Here is a 20,080-nt window from a genome sequence, read left to right on the forward strand (position 1 = left end):
CTGGGCTTTCCAAAGCTGCAGGAAAGGGAGAGCGGAGGTTTCCAAGCAAAGGGGGCAGCCCGGGGAAGATCCCAGCGCCTCCACCGGGACTTCCCCCAGACCCACACAAACACAAACACACACACACACACCCATCTTCCCCATAACTGCAAGCCAAGAAAAACCAGGCGCGGCGCCTTCCCGTTCAATCCCAGCCGGCTTCAGCACTTCGGACAGCGCCCAGCTCCGACTACCGTATTTGCCCGAGTTCCCCGGCCACCCCTGGAGGAGAATTCTGCGCTCTCTCGCTCGCTTTTCCCCTCTTCTCCTGGCCGGGGACGGAGCAGAGCGACGTCACGGTGCCCAGCGGCGGGGAGCCCCCTCCCCACTTTCTCCTCCAGCCCTGCAGGGGAGGGCAGAGCGCCGGGAAGTCTCCGCGCTATAAATAGTTCCGCCGGCTTTGGGGAGCCGGGACTTCGAGGCGGGCAGGGGCTCCCAGCGCCAGGCGGGCACCGTTGGCAGGGCTACAGGAGGAAGCCCCCCCCCCCCAAGGTGAGTCCTCGGAGACCTCCAGGTAGACGCTGCGGGTCCCGCCTGGGAAGGCACGGAGGGGCCGGGGAGGAAGCCGACAGGGGTGTCCCAAGAGGGCTTGCATGCAAGGGGGAGGAAGCGGGGCCCTGTGGTCAAGGTTTCGCCCCCGGGGGGGGGTGGGAGGGGAGAACACCGTTTTATAGCTGGAGTCAAGGAAGCGGGCAGGGGACCCAACTGGTAAAGAAAGGGACGGAGGTTGGAATTTGGGTGGTGTTCCCTCCTAACCGGTTTTTATTTATTTTTTAATCTGAGAGTTTGAGGGGATCACAGAGGTCATCTAGTCCTACCCCCTGCCTAGGGAGGAACTGCACTAGAATATTCTTAACAATACCGGTGCCCAATCTCCTCCAGCTAGGAAGCCCTCTGCGCCCCTCCCGTTTATGTTCCTCGTGTGGACAGAGCTGCAAAGAACTCCACAGACGGCAAAACGCAACAAGTTTGCGGCTCCTGTTCTGTTTCAATCGAAAGTCTCATGACAGGAATTCTATTTTCCTTTTCCCGTCACTCCCCCCAACCCCCTTTTTGCCAGCATCTTCCATAGCTGGCTCCGAAAGGGTGAGAGAAATCAGGGCAGCTTTGTAGAACCTCCAGGCTCAGAGGCAGTTGGCTGCTTGAGACCTGTAGTGTAGCCAGAAGATCTGAGGGACAGTCAGCTGAGGTTTGCCATTGCCTGCCTCAGGTCATGACCCCTAGTGTCCTTTGCAGGAACCTCTTCCAAATCCTTGGAAGTCTCTCATCCAAATATTACCCAGGGTGAGCCCTGCTTGTTGGAGTGCTTAAGGGCAGCGGCTTCTAATCAGGCAGGCTAGGCTGGATCCCCCGCTCCTCCACAAGCAGCCAGCTGGGTGACCTTGGGCTAATCACAGTCCTGATAGAGCTGTTCTCACAGAGCAGTCTTGTCACGGCTCTCTCAGCCCCACCTCCCTCATAGGGTGCCTGTTGTGGGGAAAGGAAGGGAAGGTGATTATAAGATGCTTTGAGACTCCTTCAGGTAGTGAAGAGCAGGGCATAAAGGCGAACTCTTCTGCTTAGCTTCCAAAATCAGGCTTCCCTGGGCTACCCAGGTCAGGGCGTCTTAGTCAAATAATTTTTCTAGGATCGTCAAAAGAAATTGTTCTCAAAGGCACCAGGCTGGGCAGGAGCTGCTCTGACAACTGGGAGTCTTCAATGAACCCGATGGGGAGGGGGCTGACTCAGGGGCAGAGCCTCTGTTCAGCATGCCGAAGATCCCACACCTGATCACCGACATTTCTAGTCCAAGGACCAGGCAGTCAGCAGCCCGGTGGACTGATTAAGTCCAAGGCAGCTTCATGTGTTTCTGGCAGGGTGGGAGATCAGGAAAGGGCATTTTTCCAGGTGACATCGAGCCCCTAGTCATGGGTGGTCTGTTGTCTTCCCTTCCGTCAGCCAGCCTCACTGTGGCTCTTACCTGTTTCCCCCTGTATGAGTCCCTGCAGTACAGTAATCCTCCTCGACTCCTGCTCTTGGGCTGAAATTGTACCTTGGTAATATAGAAAACTGAGAGGACTCAAGGGATCGGTGTATTAGAGAACCGGGGTTACGCAGCCTTGGACCGGAGGAACGGTCTAAAGGTTTGACCTTAGCAGTCAAACCCGATAACTGTTTTGGGTCAGCTGCCTCAAGAGACTGGATCTGGCTACCTGATGGGGAGTTAAAACCAGCTTTCAACTTGGGGGGGGGTTCAAGGGAAGAGACAATCCAAGGTGGTTTGCCATTGCCTGCCTCTGCATAGCAATCACGGACTTTCTTAGTGGTCTGTCTTCCAAATAGTAACCTGGACGGACCCTGCTGAGCGTCTGAGTTTGGACAAGACCACACTAAACCTCGGCCGTCTGGGTCAGCTACCGGGAGGGGGAAGGGGGGAAACGAAAGCCGGTTGTTGGAGGTTGAGGGTGAACAGGAGGCTGAACGAGGCGTCCCATGCCGCTGATCCGGGAGGGCTGTTTGTCCCATGGGGAGGCCCTTCACTTGACAGGCTTTTCTTAGAAATAGTCTCATGAGACGGCTCCTTTTTCGATCCCAGAGAAGGACGTGCCTGGCATTTGATGCAGCCCAAAGAGCCCTGTGCCACTGCGGGAACGGACGAAGCTCCCTTCTAGAGAAACGAAGGCACTCAGCAGTGCTGTGTGGTGTTTTCTGGGCTGAACTGGAGGTTTAGGGCCTTTAAAGCCCAACAGGATACATATAAGAATGGGCAGAAATACAGGGCAGGGAAGTGCCTCCGTGCAGGAAGAGAGGTCGGGTCCTGCAGACCCGTTCTGCTGGCAGTGGTCTTTCCCCCCAGAATCAAGAACCTTCCTCTGACAGAAGAGGGTCTTGAGTCAAGGGAAGGATCAATGCACAGGGAGAAAGTCCCAAACCACGCCCTCGGTCCATCAAGCCCAGTATCGCCCGCTCAGACCGGCAGGAGCTCACCTGGGTCTCAGGCAGAGGTCAAGACCGGTATTGCCCACTCAAACCGGCAGCAGCTGTCCAGGATCTCAGCCCTGTGTTTGGCTCTCCTGGCCCTTCTCACCAGCCCAGGGCAAGGCCAATCACCACCTTGGGATCTGGAAGGAATCTATCCCCCAGGTTGGGTTGGCCCAGGGATCCTGGAGGGTTTCTTCCTTCCTCTGGGCATAGAGCAGGGGTCACTGGGGATGGGAGAAGGAGTAGCTGCATTGCGTAGGGGGTAGGACTAGATGACCTTTAGGGTACCCTCCAACTCTATGTTTCTATGGCTTAGGGAGCAGCAGGGTTGCCAGGTCCCCCGTGGTCACTGTTGGGGGTTGTGGGGGAGAGTCGCCAGATCCAGGTTGAGAAACTCCTGGAGATTTTGGGGTGGAGGCTGGGGAGGACAGGGACAGCAGTGGGATATGATACCATGGCTCCAGAGCAGCCCCCCTCAATTCTGAAACCACCTGGCTCCCATAAAGAGACAGCAGGCTGAAGGTGGAAGGAATGAGATTCATTTTAATTTTAATTATGAATTTTAGAGTTTCAAAGCCTATTTGATAATTACTGTATATTTTAAGTGTACATTAATTATTAAATGGACCATTAAACGGTTTAATCGATTCTTCATTGTTTTAGGGAAGGGCATGTAAAAATAAGTCTCTAGTCGGGTTGTAATTCTAGTCGGGATCTCCAGGTCCCCCTTGGAGGCTGGCCTCCCTTCCGCTTTTGTTTCTAAGAGACCTTGATCTCTGGTTGCATTTTGTGCCAAGTTCCATTATTACAGTACTGAGGAAGACCAACAACGAAACTAGATACCTAGGATTCCGATGGAATTTACGAATTCTTTTGCCACTCGCAGGGCCTATTGAGTTCTTTTCCCACGGTTCTTTTCTTGCTTGCTTGCACGGCCTCCCTAGGGGCCAGAAGGTCCTGCTTTCTAGGCTAGACAATAACGGTGATTCTGGGTCCTCCTTCCAGGCGCTGAAAAGACCGTGATGGCGAGGATGATTTCAGCCACTTCGTTCCTCCTCTTGCTCTTCCTCCCGCCCAAGAGCTGCCTCCCTCTGGAGTGGCCCTGGCCGGCCCCGCCTCGCATCACCCCACTCGGTGGCTCCAAGTGGGAGGCCGGGCCCAGCCCCCATCAGTGGGAGGACGAGCCCTCGAGACCACCGTCCAGCCCCACGGACCACCAGCTCCTGAGTCAAAGGCCTCAGCAGTCCTGCAAGCCTCCGGAGGTCCACACCCCTCTCCCCTGGCAGCAGAGATCCAGGCGGTCAGCTCCTTCCTCCAAGAGGCGTGAGGGGCGCCCCAACTCCCTGGACTTGACTTTCCACCTCCTGCGCGAATTCCTGGAGATGTCGCGGGAGGAGAGACTGGCCCAGAAAGCGCGGAGCAACAGAATCCTCCTGCAGAATATAGGCAAATGAGGGGGCGGGGCCTGTGGGAGGGGAGGAGCTAGCTTCTCATTGTCAAGTCTAACATTTCTTCTTGTCACAGTGCAGTTGGCAGGGTGGGGAGGGGAGGGGAGGGGGGAAGCAGGCGGGATGTCCTGAACTGGGCACAGAGCTGCCAGATCCCACCCGGTCGCTAGAGTAGGGTCGGGTTGCCATCTGCCAACTGGAAAAACCCATGGAATTGGGGAATGGAGCCCGGGACTTCAGTGGGGCACGGTGCCCCAGAGTCCCCTGCAAAAGCCTCCATCTTCTCCGGGGGAATTGACCTCTGCCGTTTGGAATGAGCTGTAATTCCACGGGCTCCCCAGGCCCCATCTGAAGGCCTCATGCTACAGATCCACCCTCCAGAACAGCCATGTTCTCTGGGGTGATGGATCGCTGTATGCTGGAGACCAGCCATGATTCAAGGAGAATCACGCTTCTCAAATGACCCCTTGAGAAGGTTATAGTTGTCTGATGCTTTGCTCCCAACAGTAAGACAAGAGCACCCTTGGGCCAGATCTTCCAGGAGGGTTCACAGTGTCACCGAGGGATCCAGATCTTTACTGAGCCACATACGCCCCAAAAAGTCAACCTAATAAAGCAAGGGGCCTCAGCCTCCCTGAGCCTGCAGACACCTCCGTGATTCTCACATGGCGTTATATGTGTGTGCAGCAACAAAATGGCTGTCCTGAGACGGCTGCTGCAGGCGGTGGGGCCAGCCACAAAATGGCCGCCGCAGGAGTCAGAGCCGGCCACAAAATGGCTGCCCCCAATTCCCTTCAATCCCACAGCGGAGACAGCTGCCAAAAGAACGTTCTGCTCAGCCAATCAGAACTGCAATTGGCCAGGCGGTAGATTTATTTCGTAGATTTTTATGCCGCCCTCCCATACGGCTCAGGGCAGTTTAGTGGGCCAAAGCCCCACCTGACTCAAAACAGAAAAGGTGTCAGCAAGTGCCATTGTGACCTTGGGTTGGTGACCCCTAGTCTAAAGTTTGGGATCAGGCTAGTCCGATGAGGTCAATGTTGTCTACTCAGAAAGTAGCTGCTTTCTACTGATTCAAACCCTTGATCCATTAAGGTCAGTATTGTCTGCTCATACTGGCAGCAGCTCTCCCGGGTCTCAGGGTGAGGTCCTTCCCCATTACCCACTGCCTGGTCCTTTTAACTGGAGAAGCTGGGAATTGTACCCTGGGACCTTCTGCAAGCAAAGAAGAGGTTCTTCCGCTTAATCACAGCCCCTCTCCAATGAAACTCCCTTAGATCAGCCCCTTTGTCTCTCGAGGTCAATATTGACTACTCAGGCCAGCAGCCGGTGTCCCAGGTCTCAGGCAGAGGTCTTTCCCATCTCCTCCTACCTGGTCCTTCCACCTGGAGATGCCGGGGATTGAACCTGGGACCTTCTGTGTGCCAAGCAGATTGTTCTACCCCTACGCCATGGCCCCTCCCCCTTACAGGATAAGACAAAGGCAGAAGCAAATTGGGTACCCTTGAGCCTGTTATTCTCCGTCAGCCTAGCCTACCTCACAGGGTTGTTGTGAGGAGGGAATGGAAGGGGGAAAGAATCTGAGGTCTTCAGACGAAGGAGAGGATTCAAATGGACTGACGTTAGGATTTGCACTCCTTCCCAAAGCAATGGAACGGGGGGAGGGGGGAGCTTTCCTTTGACGGACATGATCATAGACGTGGAGTCCCTCCAACTGCCCATCATCCCACCAGCGACCGGATCCTGCCCCAGTTGTACAGCTTCCATCTGTGTCGTCCTGTTCAACGAGCCCCGGCTTTCTTCTCTGGCTCCCAGTTCTCCCGGTGCAATCCTTGCAAATTGTGAGCGAGTGTGAAACAGTGTGAGACAACCCTCCCACCCCCTGCTTTTCTCATCAGCCTCTGCTTCGCACGGCCAGCGGTTCAAACTTCCCGATCCAGACGCGGTCCGACGTCCGTTCGCCCACGCGCTCTGACTGCCAAACGCAACCCCCCAACTCAGCCGTGTATGTGGAAGTGCTCCAAATAAAAGTTTTATTTTAATATGTCTGCTGCCTTCGAAAGCTGGGCTTAACCCCCGCCCCCCTCCCCTCCATCCCATTCAAATAATACATTCTGGAAATGAAACAATGCTTGCAGGGAAATATTGGTATCCAAGTTCTGGGTTCGAGTCCAGTAGCGCCTTAGAGACATAAAACATCGAGCCCTGCTGGATGAGATCAGTGGTCCAAGTCCAGCATCCTGCCTCACACTGTGGCCAACCAGTTCCAGCAGGGCACCAAGACTAGGCACAGAGGCCAAGGCCTTCCCTTCATATTTTTTGGCATTGGGATCCAGATGTTGACTGCCTCTGAACATGCAGGTTCCCTTAACATGGCTAGTAGATAACTGATAGACCTGTCTTATGTGAAACTCTCTGATCCCTTTTGAAGTTTGTCTATGCTTGTGGCCATCACTACATCCTCTGGCAGACCAACAAGATTTTCAGGGCATAAGTTTTGGAGAGTCCAAGTCCCCTTCATCAGATACAAGTCGGAGTGGAGATCCCCAGTCCCTTATACGTCAGTCAGAAGGTGGGAGGGATGTTGCAAGGAACAGAGTTCAGAATGCAGAGACAGAATGCAAACTGTGATCAGCATGATGAGACTAGAGGAGACATGCTTAAAGGCAACCTGTCTCTACATTTTTACCATCAAGAAACTCCTGAAACATTCTTTAGGCTTCAAGAAATGTAATGTGGTAGGATCATGCAAAATATGATTGGGGAGCATATCTGTGTACATAACCACCAGGGGCCCTTCCATTACTCATCCCTAGAGGCCCATCTTTGGCCATTTTGGAGGGGGCGTGGGTCAACCTGACCGTATATGGTCATATAACCCAATAGATGTTTAACAAAAAATATATTTAAAATCAACTTCCACCCATTCGGGAAACCCTTCCAGGGCCGTCAAGAAACCCCAGGGTTTTATGAAACCCAGGTTGAGAAAGCCTGGCCTAAGAGCAGAACATTAGAATTGGTTGGGAGATAAAAAACCTAGATCCCTATTCAGTCCTGGGGGTCAGTTATTCTGAATCTGTGAATGAACTCAACTTCAGTAATCAGTGTGAGAAATGTTCCTACTCGTGCCTGATGGAGGGAATTTCAACTTTGAAAAACTCACATCTCATTGATCTCCAGGTGTCTCCGGACTCAAATCTTGCTTTTCTATTGCAGATTAACCCAACTATCTCTGAAACTATAGCATTAAAGTTATAAGAGGGTAGTGAAGGGGAGGGAGATGAGAAAGACAGACTCAGAAGAGGGTTTTCTCACTCGCTTGAGTCATCTGGAGGAATAGTCTGCAAAGCCCGTTATGATTCTGCACCTTCTCCATGTCTCCTTCTTCCGCATTACACAAGGCAAACTGGGCGATGCTCACTGGCTTCCTGGGGGCCAACGGATGGTAGGATGGGGATGGAGCTGAAGGGCAACAAGAGAAGAGAGATCCAAGCATTGTATGAAGAATTTAAAGATACCAAGTTGTGTAGATTAGTGGAAAACTCTCAAGGGGGTGGGCAAATTCTGACAACTCAGGTTAGGGTTATCTGGCTTGTTCTTTGCTCCTGGATCAACCCCCTCCTCCCCGAGAACTCGTGGTTTAGCCCAGTCTGAAACACACCATCATAACCTCCGTAATGCTTTCTTCCACATACACCCCTCATATTTTTTCTGCAGCTTACAGAAATAACAGGGTGCAGGGAGGGTGCATGGTGACGGGGAGATTCTCTGGACTGCGCAAAACCATCATGCTCATGCAAACAAAACGTGGGCTGCCATTAAATGTCCGCTTTATAAAACCAAAGTATCCTAAAATTTAATAAAGGGGAATAAAGTTGCAATTCTGCACTGCCCAAACATAGGTAGTAAGTAGTTCATGGTGTATCCGCGCAACAATGCCCAGCTAATGCTATACATGTCCATGAGGACAACTGTATGAACACAACAGTTACTTGTTCCAACTAACAAAATAATGTAGTAAGTCAAAGTTCTTTTCCAACCACAAAATTGCAAATGTTTCCAGTGGGGACTGCGCCAAAAAGATGTGTGAAAACGTAAGGGTTTGATCAAGAAAAGACATTGAGGGGGAGACCTTTAAGGGGGGAAGAAGAAGAAGAAGAAGAAGAAGAAGAAGAAGAAGAAGAAGAAGAAGAAGAAGAAGAAGAAGAGTTAGATGCCACTTCTCTCTACTCGAAGGAGTTTCAAAGCGGCTTCCAATCATCTTCCCTTTCCTCTCCCCACAACAGACACCCTGTGAGGGAGGTGGGGCTGAGAGAGCCCTGAGATTACTGAAGGAGAAGAAGAAGAGTTAGTTCTTAGATGCTGCTTTTCTCTACCTGAAGGACTCTCAAAGCAGCTTACATTCGCCTTCCCTTTCCTCTCCCCACAACAGACACCCTGTGAGGGAGGGGAGGCTGGGAGAGCCCTGACAGAACTGCTGTGACTAGCCCAAGGCCACCCAGCTGGCTGCATGTGGGGGAGCGCAGAATCGAACCCGGCATGCCAGATTAGAAGTCTGCACTCCTAACCACTACACCAAACTGGATCATGGTGTATCCACACAACAACGCATGAGGACATGGCCATGAGGACAACTGTATGAACACAACAGATACTCATTCAACTAACAAAAAAATGTAGTAAGTCAAAGTTCTTTGCCAACCACCAAATGGTAAACGTTTCCAGTGAGGGACTGCAGCAAAAAGACATGCACAAACTTAAGGGTTTGATCTAGAAAAGACATTGAGGGAAAGACCTTTAGGGGAGGGAAGTGTATTGCTAATTCAAAAAAGAACAATGACCAACACAGGTTTACTTTGGAGGGAAATGTTCTATCTTGTTGGTAGGGAGTGACTGGACATTCAAACAAGGCCGTGGAAGATTTGTTTGGGAGGAGTGCTCCATAGCAGCAAGGTTCTCAAAGAATCATAGGATCATAGAGTTGGAAGGGGCCATTCAGGTCATCTAGTCCAACCCCCTGCTCAACGCAGGATCAGCCCTAAGCATCCTAAAGCATCCAAGAAAAGTGTGTATCCAACCTTTGCTTGAAGACTGCCAGTGAGGGGGAGCTCACCACCTCCTTAGGCAGCCTATTCCACTGCTGAACTAAAATCCTAGAGTTGGAAGGGGCCATACAGGCCATCTAGTCCAACCCCCTGCTCAACGCAGGATCAGCCCTAAGCATCCTAAAGCATCCAAGAAAAGTGTGCATCCAACCTTTGCTTGAAGACTGCCAGTGAGGGAGAGCTCACCACCTCCTTAGGCAGCCTATTCCACTGCTGAACTACTCTGACTGTGAACATTTTTTTTCCTGATATCTACTTACAACTGCGTGGTCTAACAAAATCAGGAAGAAAAACTTACACACCAAAAAGCTAACAAGTAGGGGAGTGGTGGAGAAATGGGGACGGAGAGGTCATAGGTCTCCATGTACCTGACAGTAGTACTGTAGGCAGGAAGGGGGGAAGGAAGCTGACGGGAATTCCTAACGTACACATCAGACAACCACGAATTCCCTTCCAGGAGAGGAAGGAGCAACCGCAGTTTCTGAGTCTTCACAAACCATGGAGCAAACAGGAATTACATTCGGATCCGCACCTTAAGAGCCGGATTTTGGTGTAAAATTGTTACTATTCTCTAAGGCTTTAGGAGAGCTCCTGCGGCATTTTTCAAGGCTGCAGAGTCAGTCTGTGACAAGGAAAGCCCTGGGTATTGCTGAGCACGCCTGTTGCAACATTCACGGGTGCCGAATCTGGGATCATGTCCTCTTGGGGTTGCTACATGGAAGCAAGCAATGGCCAACCACCACTGACCATCTCTTGGGGTCGCCATGAGTTGGTGGTAATGGGTTGACACCCTGCTGAAAAGAAAGATTCCAGGAACAACCATTTTTGCTCATAGAAATTTCACTCGCTGTCACACTGCATCATGGTTCAGTGTGAAAACACGCCAGTTGACCAGATAAGGCATTTTCACAGTTTCAAACAGATTTGGGTGGGAGGGGTTATCACTAGGGATGGGCATGAACTCAAGTTCATCACAAATTTTGGCCAGTTCCTGATCAAAGTCCTTGAACTGAAAAACCACCGTGAACTTTTATGATTTTTTATGTCATTTGTGGTGATTCGTGAAGAGCGGAAATCAGGGGGCGTTTAAATTGGCTGGGAGCCATTTCACCCCCTGCTTTCTGTTCCCTGCGGCTTATCACAGAAAGCAGGGGCTTAAATGTTCCAAGCCATTTAAACCCCTGCTTTCTGCTCCCCATGAAAATCCATCAGAAGCAGAAAGCAGGAGCTTAAACTTTAAACGGTTCATGAACCAACGCGAACCAGCCTCCCCATCCCTAGGGGGGCATGTTTTGGTTCCATCTTTCCACCCACAGATTCCCATGTGAACACCTGGGGTTATTTAAAACATTTGTGAGCCACCTTGAGAAAGGTCCTTTATAAGATAAATAAAATATGTATGATAGAATACATTAAAAATACATAAAGCCAACATTTTAAGAATCACAAGTTAGGACGGCTTGAATCATAGAAACATAGAGTTGGAAGGGTCCATAGAGGCCATCTAGTCCAACCCCCTGCTCAGTGCAGGATCAGCCCGAAGCATCCTAAAGCATCCAAGAAAAGTGTGTATCAGAGGTGGTTTGTCATTGCCTGCTTCGCAACCTTTGGCGGTCTGTCATTCAAATGCTGACCATGGCTGATTCTGCTTAGCCTCTGAGATCTGATGAAATCAAGTCAAGCAGGCTAGTCAGTTCAGGACAAACCTTCAGATCCCTGATCCCAAGCCAGAAGTAGAAGAAGAGTCTTTCTATCTTCCACTGTTCTCTACATGTAAGGAATCTCTCCAAGCAGCTTGCAATCACCTACCCTTCCTCTCCTCTCCCCACAACAAACACTGGCTGGAGGTAAGAGAGATTTCTGAGACAACTGGGACTGGCCCAAAGCCACCCAGCCGGCTGCATGGGGAGGAGGAGCAGGGAATCAAACCGGGTTCTCCAGATTAGAGGCCACTTCTCTCAACCGTCCCCCATGCTGGCTCTCCTGGACTTGAAACTTGCTCTTCTACTGCAGGCCAACACAGCTCCTCACCTGCAAACAAACAGTTTCTGGAGTCCAAGCCGAAGAAGGCCGATGCTCGGGGAATGCCCAGGCTCAAAAGCCACCATGGTTGGAACTTAGGCACAAGATGGGGATGACTCCTCTGTGACGCAGGGGCGGCTGGGAGGGCATCACGGTCTTTCTCAGACACGGCTCTCTCCGGTGTTGAGAAGGAGAAGGCCCCTTGAGGGGAGGCTCCTTTGCTGGCACCTCTCTTGAGCGGCTGCCTCTCTTGGAGCGGAAGGCTTTGAAGAGGCTCAGAACAATCAGCTCCATGCAAATGAGGCACAGGCCTTTTCGATGAATGGCACTCCTGCGCCAGGCCAAAGACTCCGCGGGATGCATTATGCAGGAGAGACGTCAAGCCCGGATTTCATATGCAAGCCCACGCGGGGATGGGGGGGGAGAGGGAGAGAGAGAGAAAGAGAGAAAGAGAGAAAGAGAGAGAGAGAGAGAGAGAGAGAGAGAGAGAGAGAAGAAAGAAAGAAAGAAAGAAAGAAAGAAAGAAAGAAAGAAAGAAAGAAAGAAAGAAAGAAAGAAAGAAAGAAAGAAAGAAAGAAAGAAAGAAAGAAAGAAAGAAAGAAAGAAAGAAAGAGGCGGAGGGAAGGGAGGAGAAAGGGAGAAGGAGGGAGGGGGAGGGGGAAAGAAAAGGAAGGAAGGAAGGAAGGAAGGAAGGAAGGAAGGAAGGAAGGAAGGAAGGAGATAGAGAGAGGAAGGAAGGAAGGAATGAAGGAGAGATAAAGAGAGGGAGGGAGGAAGGAGAGATAGAGGAAGGAAGGAAGGAAGGAAGGAAGGAAGGAAGGAAGGAAGGAAGGAAGGAAGGAAGGAAGGAAGGAAGGAGGGAGGGAGGGAGGGAGGGAGGGAGGGAGGGAGGGAGGGAGGGAGGGAGGGAGGGAGGGAGGAAGGAAAGAAGGAAGGAAGGAAGGAAGGAAGGAAGGAAGGAAGGAAGGAAGGAAGGAAGGAAGGAAGGAAGGAAGGAAGGAAGGAGCTAGCCCTGGGTGAATGATCTGGGCCAGCTGTGTCTTGTCAGATCTAGGGAGCTAAGCGGGGCCAGCCCTGGCTAGTGGTTGGATGGAAGACCACCTCGGAAGACCAGGGTTGCAATGACAAACCACCTCTGTTTGTCTCTATCCTGACATGGAGGCTAGTCTGATCTCAGAAGCTAAGCAGGGTCAGCCAGTGCTGGACAGTTCCTCTTTTGATGGCCTTCCCAGCAGCCTCCAGCCCTGACAGGAAGTCACCAGGTGACTAATGACGTCCTGGGGCCCCTTTAAGAGCGACCGGTTTATTCCTGGGTATCAGCTCCCACACGTATGCCCACTCCTTCTGTCTCGGGGGCTTACCTTTGCGGCTGTCGGCCTTAATCGTGCAGCCAAAGGGTGGGACTGAACCAGCTGCTGAGGAGCGGCTCGATGATCTCTTGGTTCCTCCCGCCGTCCGCAGGAGGATCAGATGCTGGACCCTGGAAAAGCAGGAGGGCTCAGAGAGGGCTTGGAAAGGCAGCGAGAGGGAGGGAGATATTTATGGTCATCTCATCACTAGAGGGCGCAAGAGAGCAAAATACGGCTCAGTAGGCCCGACTGTGGCTCTCCAGAGGTCCATGGACTACAATTCCCATGAGCCCCTGCCAGGGGCTCATGGGAATTGTAGTCCATGGACCTCTGGAGAGCCACTGTTGGGTCACCCCTGATATACAGGAACACATGAAGCTACCAGGTATTAAATCAGGCCATTGGTCCATCATAGTCCTACTGGTGGCTCTCCAGGGTCTCTGGCAGAGGGCTTTCCCATCGCTGGGTCTCTTCAACTGGAGATACCAAGGATTGAACCTGGGACCTTCTGTGTGCTCTACCATCAAGCCCCAGCCTCTTTCCTCGCCAAAAGTGGTTGATTAAAGGCAGGGTGAAAGAAATACCGCTTGACGCAGAGAGCGATTAAAATGAGGCCACAGGAATAGGCATCTTCAGAATGGGGGTGGATTTAAAGAGATTCAAGGAGGATAAAGCTCTCAGTGGCTACAAGCCATGGGGACTGAGAGGAACCTCCAGATTCAGAAGCAGTCAACCTCTGAATCTCTGAGCGAGGAGGTAAAATCGAGGGGAGGCCTCAGCGTCTCTGCCCTGTTGTTGGACCTCCAGGGGAACTGGTTGGCCCCTGTGTGAGGCTGGACTAGATGGACCCCTGGTCTCTTCTGATGTTCCTATGTTCTTATGAATTCTTTCATCACTTTTCTACTGAGCTTCTTCTCCTGTCCAAAACACCCACCTTCCCCTGAAGCCACCCTCCCAAATCTCCAGGAATCAGTTGGCAACCAGTCCCAATAGCCCAGCAATTCTGAGACAGGTTTAACCCAAGCCCAGAATTTCTCGGATAGAGCAACACACAACAGCGTTACCGCACTGCTGACTTCCCTTTGCACGAGTCGGAGGGGGCCCGAAAGCTTCGTTTTTGTTCATCTCACAGCTCCATAAAAAAAAGATTAAAACCAACAACTCTCTAAGGAGACAAGGAAGGGCTTGCTCAGAAAGTCTTTGGAAGAGGAGGTTGGGCAGGAACAGAACTGCAAGAGCAGCCAGTGGCCAGGAGACTGGGTCTGAGCAGATTCCCGGATGACACAAGCCCCCTCCCCACGTTAGACCCTTGCTGGGAGCGTTACCCCTCTAGATGTCCAATAAAATCAGAGTCCAGTAGCACCTTTAAGACCAACAAAGATTTATTCAAGGCTCACGCCTTGAATAAATCTTTGTTGGTCTTAAAGGTGCCACTGGACTCTGATTTTATTGTGCTACTTCAGACCAACACGGCTACTCATTTGAATCTATCCCTCTAGATGTCAACAGTGATACAGAAGAAAGGGTGAGCGTGCCTCTTGCAAGTTCCCCCCTCCCACACCCAGTTGCTAAACTCCAACAGGCAGGAGAAAATGTGTAAAAGCAGCAATTACTGTGGGCTGGGTCAGAAGATGGAAGAGACCCACGGCTAGAAACGGGGCCATTAAGTGCTATGTTCGGCTGGAAGTCCATTACTGCAGTTTTAAACCTTCCCCTATGACTGTACCAGGTTGCTAATGCAATTGGAGCCTGATCCTGCAAGGGAACGTACAACAATACAACTTCAGCATAACAACAGGCTTCCGGCTGGCTATTTTGGATTTCGGCAAGGGTGGGGGGCAAAGGAATCCCAGAAAAGGGGGGGGAAAGGCACACAGCAAGCTGCAAAGGCTTGGAGATACGCAAGAATAAAAATTCCCCCAGACATATCAGTATGTTTAAGAGCATTCCTGACCAGGGGTAGTCAACCTGTGGTCCTCCAGATGTTCATGGACTACAATTCCCATGAGCCCCTGCCAGCAAATGCTGGCAGGGGCTCATGGGAATTGTAGTCCATGGACATCTTGAGGACCACAAGTTGACTACCCCTGTTCCAGACGATCTTGGGCCATCAAGGTCAGGGCACCTATGAACATCTTTGCCCCGCCCCACCTTCCGCCGTGGCTCCTGAAGCTATCCTCTTTGTCATCTGAGCCAGCTGCCCCTTTCATCCCCGGCTCCCAAGTGGTCAAATCCCCACCTTCCCAAGCTCGATTGCCCGAGTCCGGGATCACCCCTTACCTGCTGGAAGGCCCATGAGTTGCCTTCTGTGCCCACCTGGCCTTCCACCCCCGTATGGGGCACAGCCTTCCCTTCTTCTCCACCAGCAGCGCCGCTCAGAGCTTCACTAGTGGGAGAATTTCCTCCTGAGTCCTGCTCCTCCTTTCCAAAGGCCAAGAAGCCCTCTGGGTTGTCTCTCCCCTCGCCGGCCCCTGCCCCAGAGTCCGCCAAAGGGTCCTCGGCCTCCCCACAGGCCCCGTCGACCTCGGCTGTCGCTTCGGGCTCTTCTTCAACTAGGGAAGGAATAAATCGCACAATGAAGGCCAAAAGAGAACATGAAGCCACCTGAGACCGAAGCTGACCTTTCGGTCCTTCAAGGTCAGTATTGTCCGCTCAGGCTGGCAGCAGCGCTCCAGGGTGTCTGTCAGAGGAAGGTCTTTCACAACACCTGATCCTTTTCGCTGGAGAGGCCGGGGACTGAACCTGTGACCTTCCGCATGCCGAGTGGAGACTCTGCCACTGAGCCACAGCCTCTTGTCCACCTTTTCCCCCCGAGTGTCAGGCTGAGGTCATCTACTGCCGCTGGCCATGATGACCAATTATGAATGGGTGACCACCCTCCCCATTCAGTAGGTTTGCATTCTGGGCCTTGATTTATGCCCACCTTTGAGGAAATCCAGCTGGTACAGGACTCTTTCCTCCGCATTGAAATCCACCGTGTAATGGTCCATGTTGTCGTAACCTGATTCCAGGGGTTCGAGCTTGCAGCTCTGCGCCATTTCTGAAATCCTGGGGACGGAGAAAGGCAGTCAGGTTGCCAGCTCTGGGTCAGGAGATCCCTGGAGATTAGGGGGTGGAGCCCAGGGAAGGCAGGGGAGGGCCCTCAGGGGGGGGGGTACAGTGCTCTACAGACCACCCTCCAAAGCAGCCCTTTTCTCCAGCAGAACTGATCTGGAGTTCTAATTTCAGGAGATCTCCAGGCCCCACCTGGAGGTTGGTGATAAGTAAAAAGAGGTCACAGAGGTGGGCAATGCAAACAACAAGTAGGAAAAAACACTGTGAGAAATACCAGAAACCAGTGGGGGTAACCGGCATGCCAAAAGAAGATTATTATATGTCAGTGGAGGATTATTCATTCATTCATTCATTCATTCATTCATTCATTCATTCATTCATTTATAGACCTATATACCACCGCTCTCAAAGTCTCACACTAGTGCTAGGGATCTCATGGCCCCCCTTCAGGCTCCGTTGTGTTACATCTACACCCCCGGGTTCCAGGGAGATCTGCTCGAGGGAGGGATTTCTAGGCTGCCAAGCCTTAGTGGTTGCAGGTGGTCAAGAGCCCTGGGTATAATGGGGGTTTATGTGGGGATTTTCTGGGAGTTTTTATGTGTTATCCGCCATGAGTCTTCAGAAAGTGGAGGGTTTTAAGTCTAATTCATCATCTGTTTCACATATATTTCTGGCAAGGCCTTGGAGGAGGAGCTGGTCTCATGGCTTAAGTGCCACTCAGTGCTTAACACTCACTCAGGGCGGCTGTCCCACCCCTGAGTGCCTCCTCCTCCAACCGGCTTGCCTGTCTGCCCAGCAGCCAGCCAATCGCCTTCTGTCCTCCACCCCTGACCACCCCCTCCTCCTTCCACTTCCCTCCGAGGCTCGGAGGCTGCAGATCCCTGCCTTGTGAGAGCTGCCCCTGTCCGTGAATTCCCTAGCAGCTGTCTGCAGCCTTCCCAGGTCCTGGGTGGAGGGAGAGGCCATCCACAGAGTTCTTCCACTCCATCCCCTAATCTAGCACCCGTTGTATTCCTGAATGCAATGGGCTTGGCCCGTAGTAGTAGTAGTAGTAGCAGTAAATGATGATGATGATGATGATAAAAGAATGTGCCATTTTCTTATATTTGGTGGGCTTGTATGAAATAAGGTAAACTTAATTGTTCATGTGACAGTTGACTATCTTCTATTTGCTGTGGTTTGCTGGGGTGGGTGTAGTATTTGGGGGTGGGGATAAACTGCTGCCACCTCTACCTTAGTTTACTTACATGGTTCTACTGTAATTCAGTATATATATATATATATTTATATGCTGGCTAGTCCGGGAGTGGCAGTAAGCAAGTAAGTAAGTAAGTCTTGGGCTGCAGGTGACCCCCACTGGTTGACTGTGTTTTCTTCTTGTTGTTTGCATTGCCCGCCTGGAGGTTGGCAAACCCAGAGGGCCTGGGCAGATTCACTATGGGCACCCTTCCCCATTGCACACCAACATCCAAAGGGTAAACGAGAGGCGGGTACATGAAGATGCAGCAAGATACGTACTTGCGGATGAGGACTTTGGCATTCTGCGCGGGAGAGAACCGGAGGGAGAGAAGACAAGGGAGAAAGTCAGCGGTTTGGAAAGCACTTGAGAAAGAGAGTCTCTCGGCTTGTCATTTTCAGAAAATGCATTTATTCTAGTTGCCGTTTGAAGTATTCAGCCCTGCCGTTCGCGCTCTGCCCAGGGGAGCTGACAGAAAGGACCCCGGGGTCAGGAAAGGCAAGCGACCGAAATAACACATAGAATTGCAATGTAAGAAGCGCCCTGCTGGGTCAGACCAGAGGTCCGTCTAGTCCAGCATCCTGCCTCACACCAGGGGCAAGGGGGGGCGGGGGAGGATTCCGGGTGTACAGGAAGGTAATAGCCGTACAACGCAAATGAAATTCAGGCTATAACAAATAACACGGTTCATAAAGATTGCAACATTTCTATGTATTGAACACAACTAAATGCAACAACAGGAAACAAGCCCAACTATTGTATTTGGATACACACTTTTCTTGGATGCTTTAGGATGCTCTGGGCTGATCCTGCATTGAGCAGGGGGTTGGACTAGATGGCCTGTATGGCCCCTTCCAACTCTATGATTCTATTTGAAGATGGCTACATGTTTTTATGAAGGACTCGGCCTCTCTGGCCTGTTTTTGGACCTCCAGAGGAACTGGCTGGCCCCTGAGTGAGACGGGAGGCTGGACTGGAGGGACCCCTGGTCTGACCCAGCAGGGCTCTTCTGATGTTCTTAGGAAGGCCTCGGCCTCTCTGCCCTGTTGCTGGCCCTCCAGAGGAACTGGCTGGCCCCTGTGTGAGACGGGAGGCTGGACTGGAGGGACCCCTGGTCTGACCCAGCAGGGCTCTTCTGATGTTCTTAGGAAGGCCTCGGCCTCTCTGCCCTGTTGCTGGCCCTCCAGAGGAATTGGTTGGCCCCTGTGTGAGACAGGAGGCTGGACTGGAGGGACCCCTGGTCTGACCCAGCAGGGCTCTCCTGATGTTCTTATGAAGGCCTTGGCCTCTCTGCCCTGTTGCTGGCCCTTCAGAGGAATTGGTTGGCCAGTGGGTGAGACAGGAGGCTGGACTGGATGGACCCCTGGTCTGACCCAGCAGGGCTCTCCTGATGTTCTTAGGAAGGCCTCAGCCTCTCTGCCCTGTTTTTGGCCCTCCAGAGGAACTGGTTGGCCTCTGTGTGAGGCAGGAGGCTAGATGGTCTGATGCAGCAGAGCTTTCCTCTCTCTTCTTGTGTCCACGACTACTGCCTGGTGCCCTGACAGGAGATCCTGAACAGAGCTGCACAGACCTTGCCCCCCCCACCCCCCTCACCTGCACAAAAAGGGCCATCTGGGGCTCCTCCATCGACTGCAGAGACGTGTCCACCAGCTTGGAGGAGGCGTCGATGTGGTCGCTGCAGGCCTTGGTGAGGGATTTGAGGTGCTGGGTTTTCTCCTCCCGCTCGTACGTGATCCGCTGCAACATGATCTTCCTCCTCTCCTCCAAAATGACACACATCCGATCAAACTTCTCGCCCAGGGCCTGCTTCTGGTCCTTGCAATGGTCCTGCCCAGGGAGGCAAAGACGTTAACCTGGGCCTTTTACTCCCGGGCAGTAAAAAAGGGGGCTTCGTCAAAGGATCAGATCACCGGATTGTTTTTTTGGAAGTTGGTTTTGCTTTTGGAAAATCCATTTATTAAATGCTAGCGATTCCAGTCCCACCCACCAGTTACTTTTAACACCTCCTTCACTGACTTTCTTGAAAGGAGATCTTTGCTCATGGGGGAGAGGCTCATTCAGAATTCGCTGCTATCCTAGCAATGGGTTTTCCTCTGTGGTGTTTGGATAAAGGGTAGTGAGTTTGGTTATAGAGTTATGAGCGTCTTGCCTAGTGCGGGGGGTTGGACTAGATGACCCAGGAGGTCCCTTCCAACTCTGTTATTCTATGATTCTAAATTCCGTCTAAACTTCCGGAAGAAGTTCTTGACATTGAGAGCGGTTCCTCAGGGGAACAGGCTTCCTCAGAAGGTGGTGGGTTCTCCATCTTTGGAGATTTTTAAGCAGAGGATGGAGAGCCATCTGACGGAGAGGCTGATTCTGTGAAAGGGTCAAGGGGGGGGGTAGGTGACAGTGGATGAACGATAGGGTTGTGAGTGTCCTGCACAGTGAAGGGGGTTGGACTAGATGACCCAGGAGGTCCCTTCCAACTCTGTCATTCTAGGATTCCAAGTCAGCTGTGTAGGCCGCCCATGGAAGAAGACAATTCTGCACTGGAAGCAAAGATCCTTCAGCCCAGAGGATTTTATGCACTGACCCTGTCTATGCACCACTGGCGGACGGGTCATCCCAGGAGGTGTCAATTCGTGCTCTTCTCTGCCCTTCCCCAAATATTTAGGGAACTGGAACGTGGGAGACGGATGACACATCCCATCCGTTGCGTTTCAAACAGCCACCGGAGGAGCAGAAGGAGACTATAAATATTGTCCCAGTGGATTTGCTGTCACTGAGCCTGCCAGTTGGTGAATATATATATATTTTAAATATATATATTTACACTATTTCCCTCCCCCCTTGTGTTCAGCATGCATCAGTCTGTGTTGTCCT

The 20,080-nt window shown here is 51.8% G+C and overlaps 2 protein-coding genes across 3 annotated transcripts in view; one reads left to right on the plus strand and one right to left on the minus strand.

Moving 5' to 3' along the window:
• The first annotated feature begins 203 nt into the window (after window positions 1–203).
• LOC143836528 (uncharacterized) lies at window positions 204–4,456 on the plus strand. Its single transcript, XM_077335934.1, has 2 exons — window positions 204–531; window positions 4,006–4,456. The coding sequence occupies exon 2, from the start codon at window positions 4,023–4,025 to the stop codon at window positions 4,452–4,454; it is 432 nt and encodes a 143-aa protein (XP_077192049.1). The 5' UTR covers window positions 204–531; window positions 4,006–4,022; the 3' UTR covers window positions 4,455–4,456.
• Window positions 4,457–6,520: 2,064 nt separating this feature from the next.
• LOC143836523 (tripartite motif-containing protein 54-like) overlaps window positions 6,521–20,080 on the minus strand; it is a 37,293-nt gene continuing 23,733 nt past the window's right edge. For both annotated transcript variants that reach the window (XM_077335903.1, XM_077335904.1), the window contains 6 exons: window positions 18,809–19,042; window positions 17,497–17,519; window positions 15,848–15,972; window positions 15,205–15,476; window positions 12,937–13,055; window positions 6,521–7,910 (listed from right to left, as the gene is read on the minus strand). In XM_077335903.1, coding sequence (XP_077192018.1) covers window positions 12,954–13,055; window positions 15,205–15,476; window positions 15,848–15,972; window positions 17,497–17,519; window positions 18,809–19,042 — 756 coding nt within the window. In that variant the 3' untranslated portion in view covers window positions 6,521–7,910; window positions 12,937–12,953. The remainder of the gene's footprint in view (window positions 7,911–12,936; window positions 13,056–15,204; window positions 15,477–15,847; window positions 15,973–17,496; window positions 17,520–18,808; window positions 19,043–20,080) is intronic.

The sequence above is a fragment of the Paroedura picta genome, chromosome 4, assembly GCF_049243985.1.
Source record: "Paroedura picta isolate Pp20150507F chromosome 4, Ppicta_v3.0, whole genome shotgun sequence".
In the NCBI taxonomy this organism is placed as follows: Eukaryota; Metazoa; Chordata; class Lepidosauria; order Squamata; family Gekkonidae; genus Paroedura; species Paroedura picta.

Coding starts and splice junctions, on each gene's coding strand:
- LOC143836528 (XM_077335934.1), top strand. CDS start 4,023: ATGGCGAGGATGATTTCAGCCACTTCGTTCCTCCTCTTGCTCTTCCTC.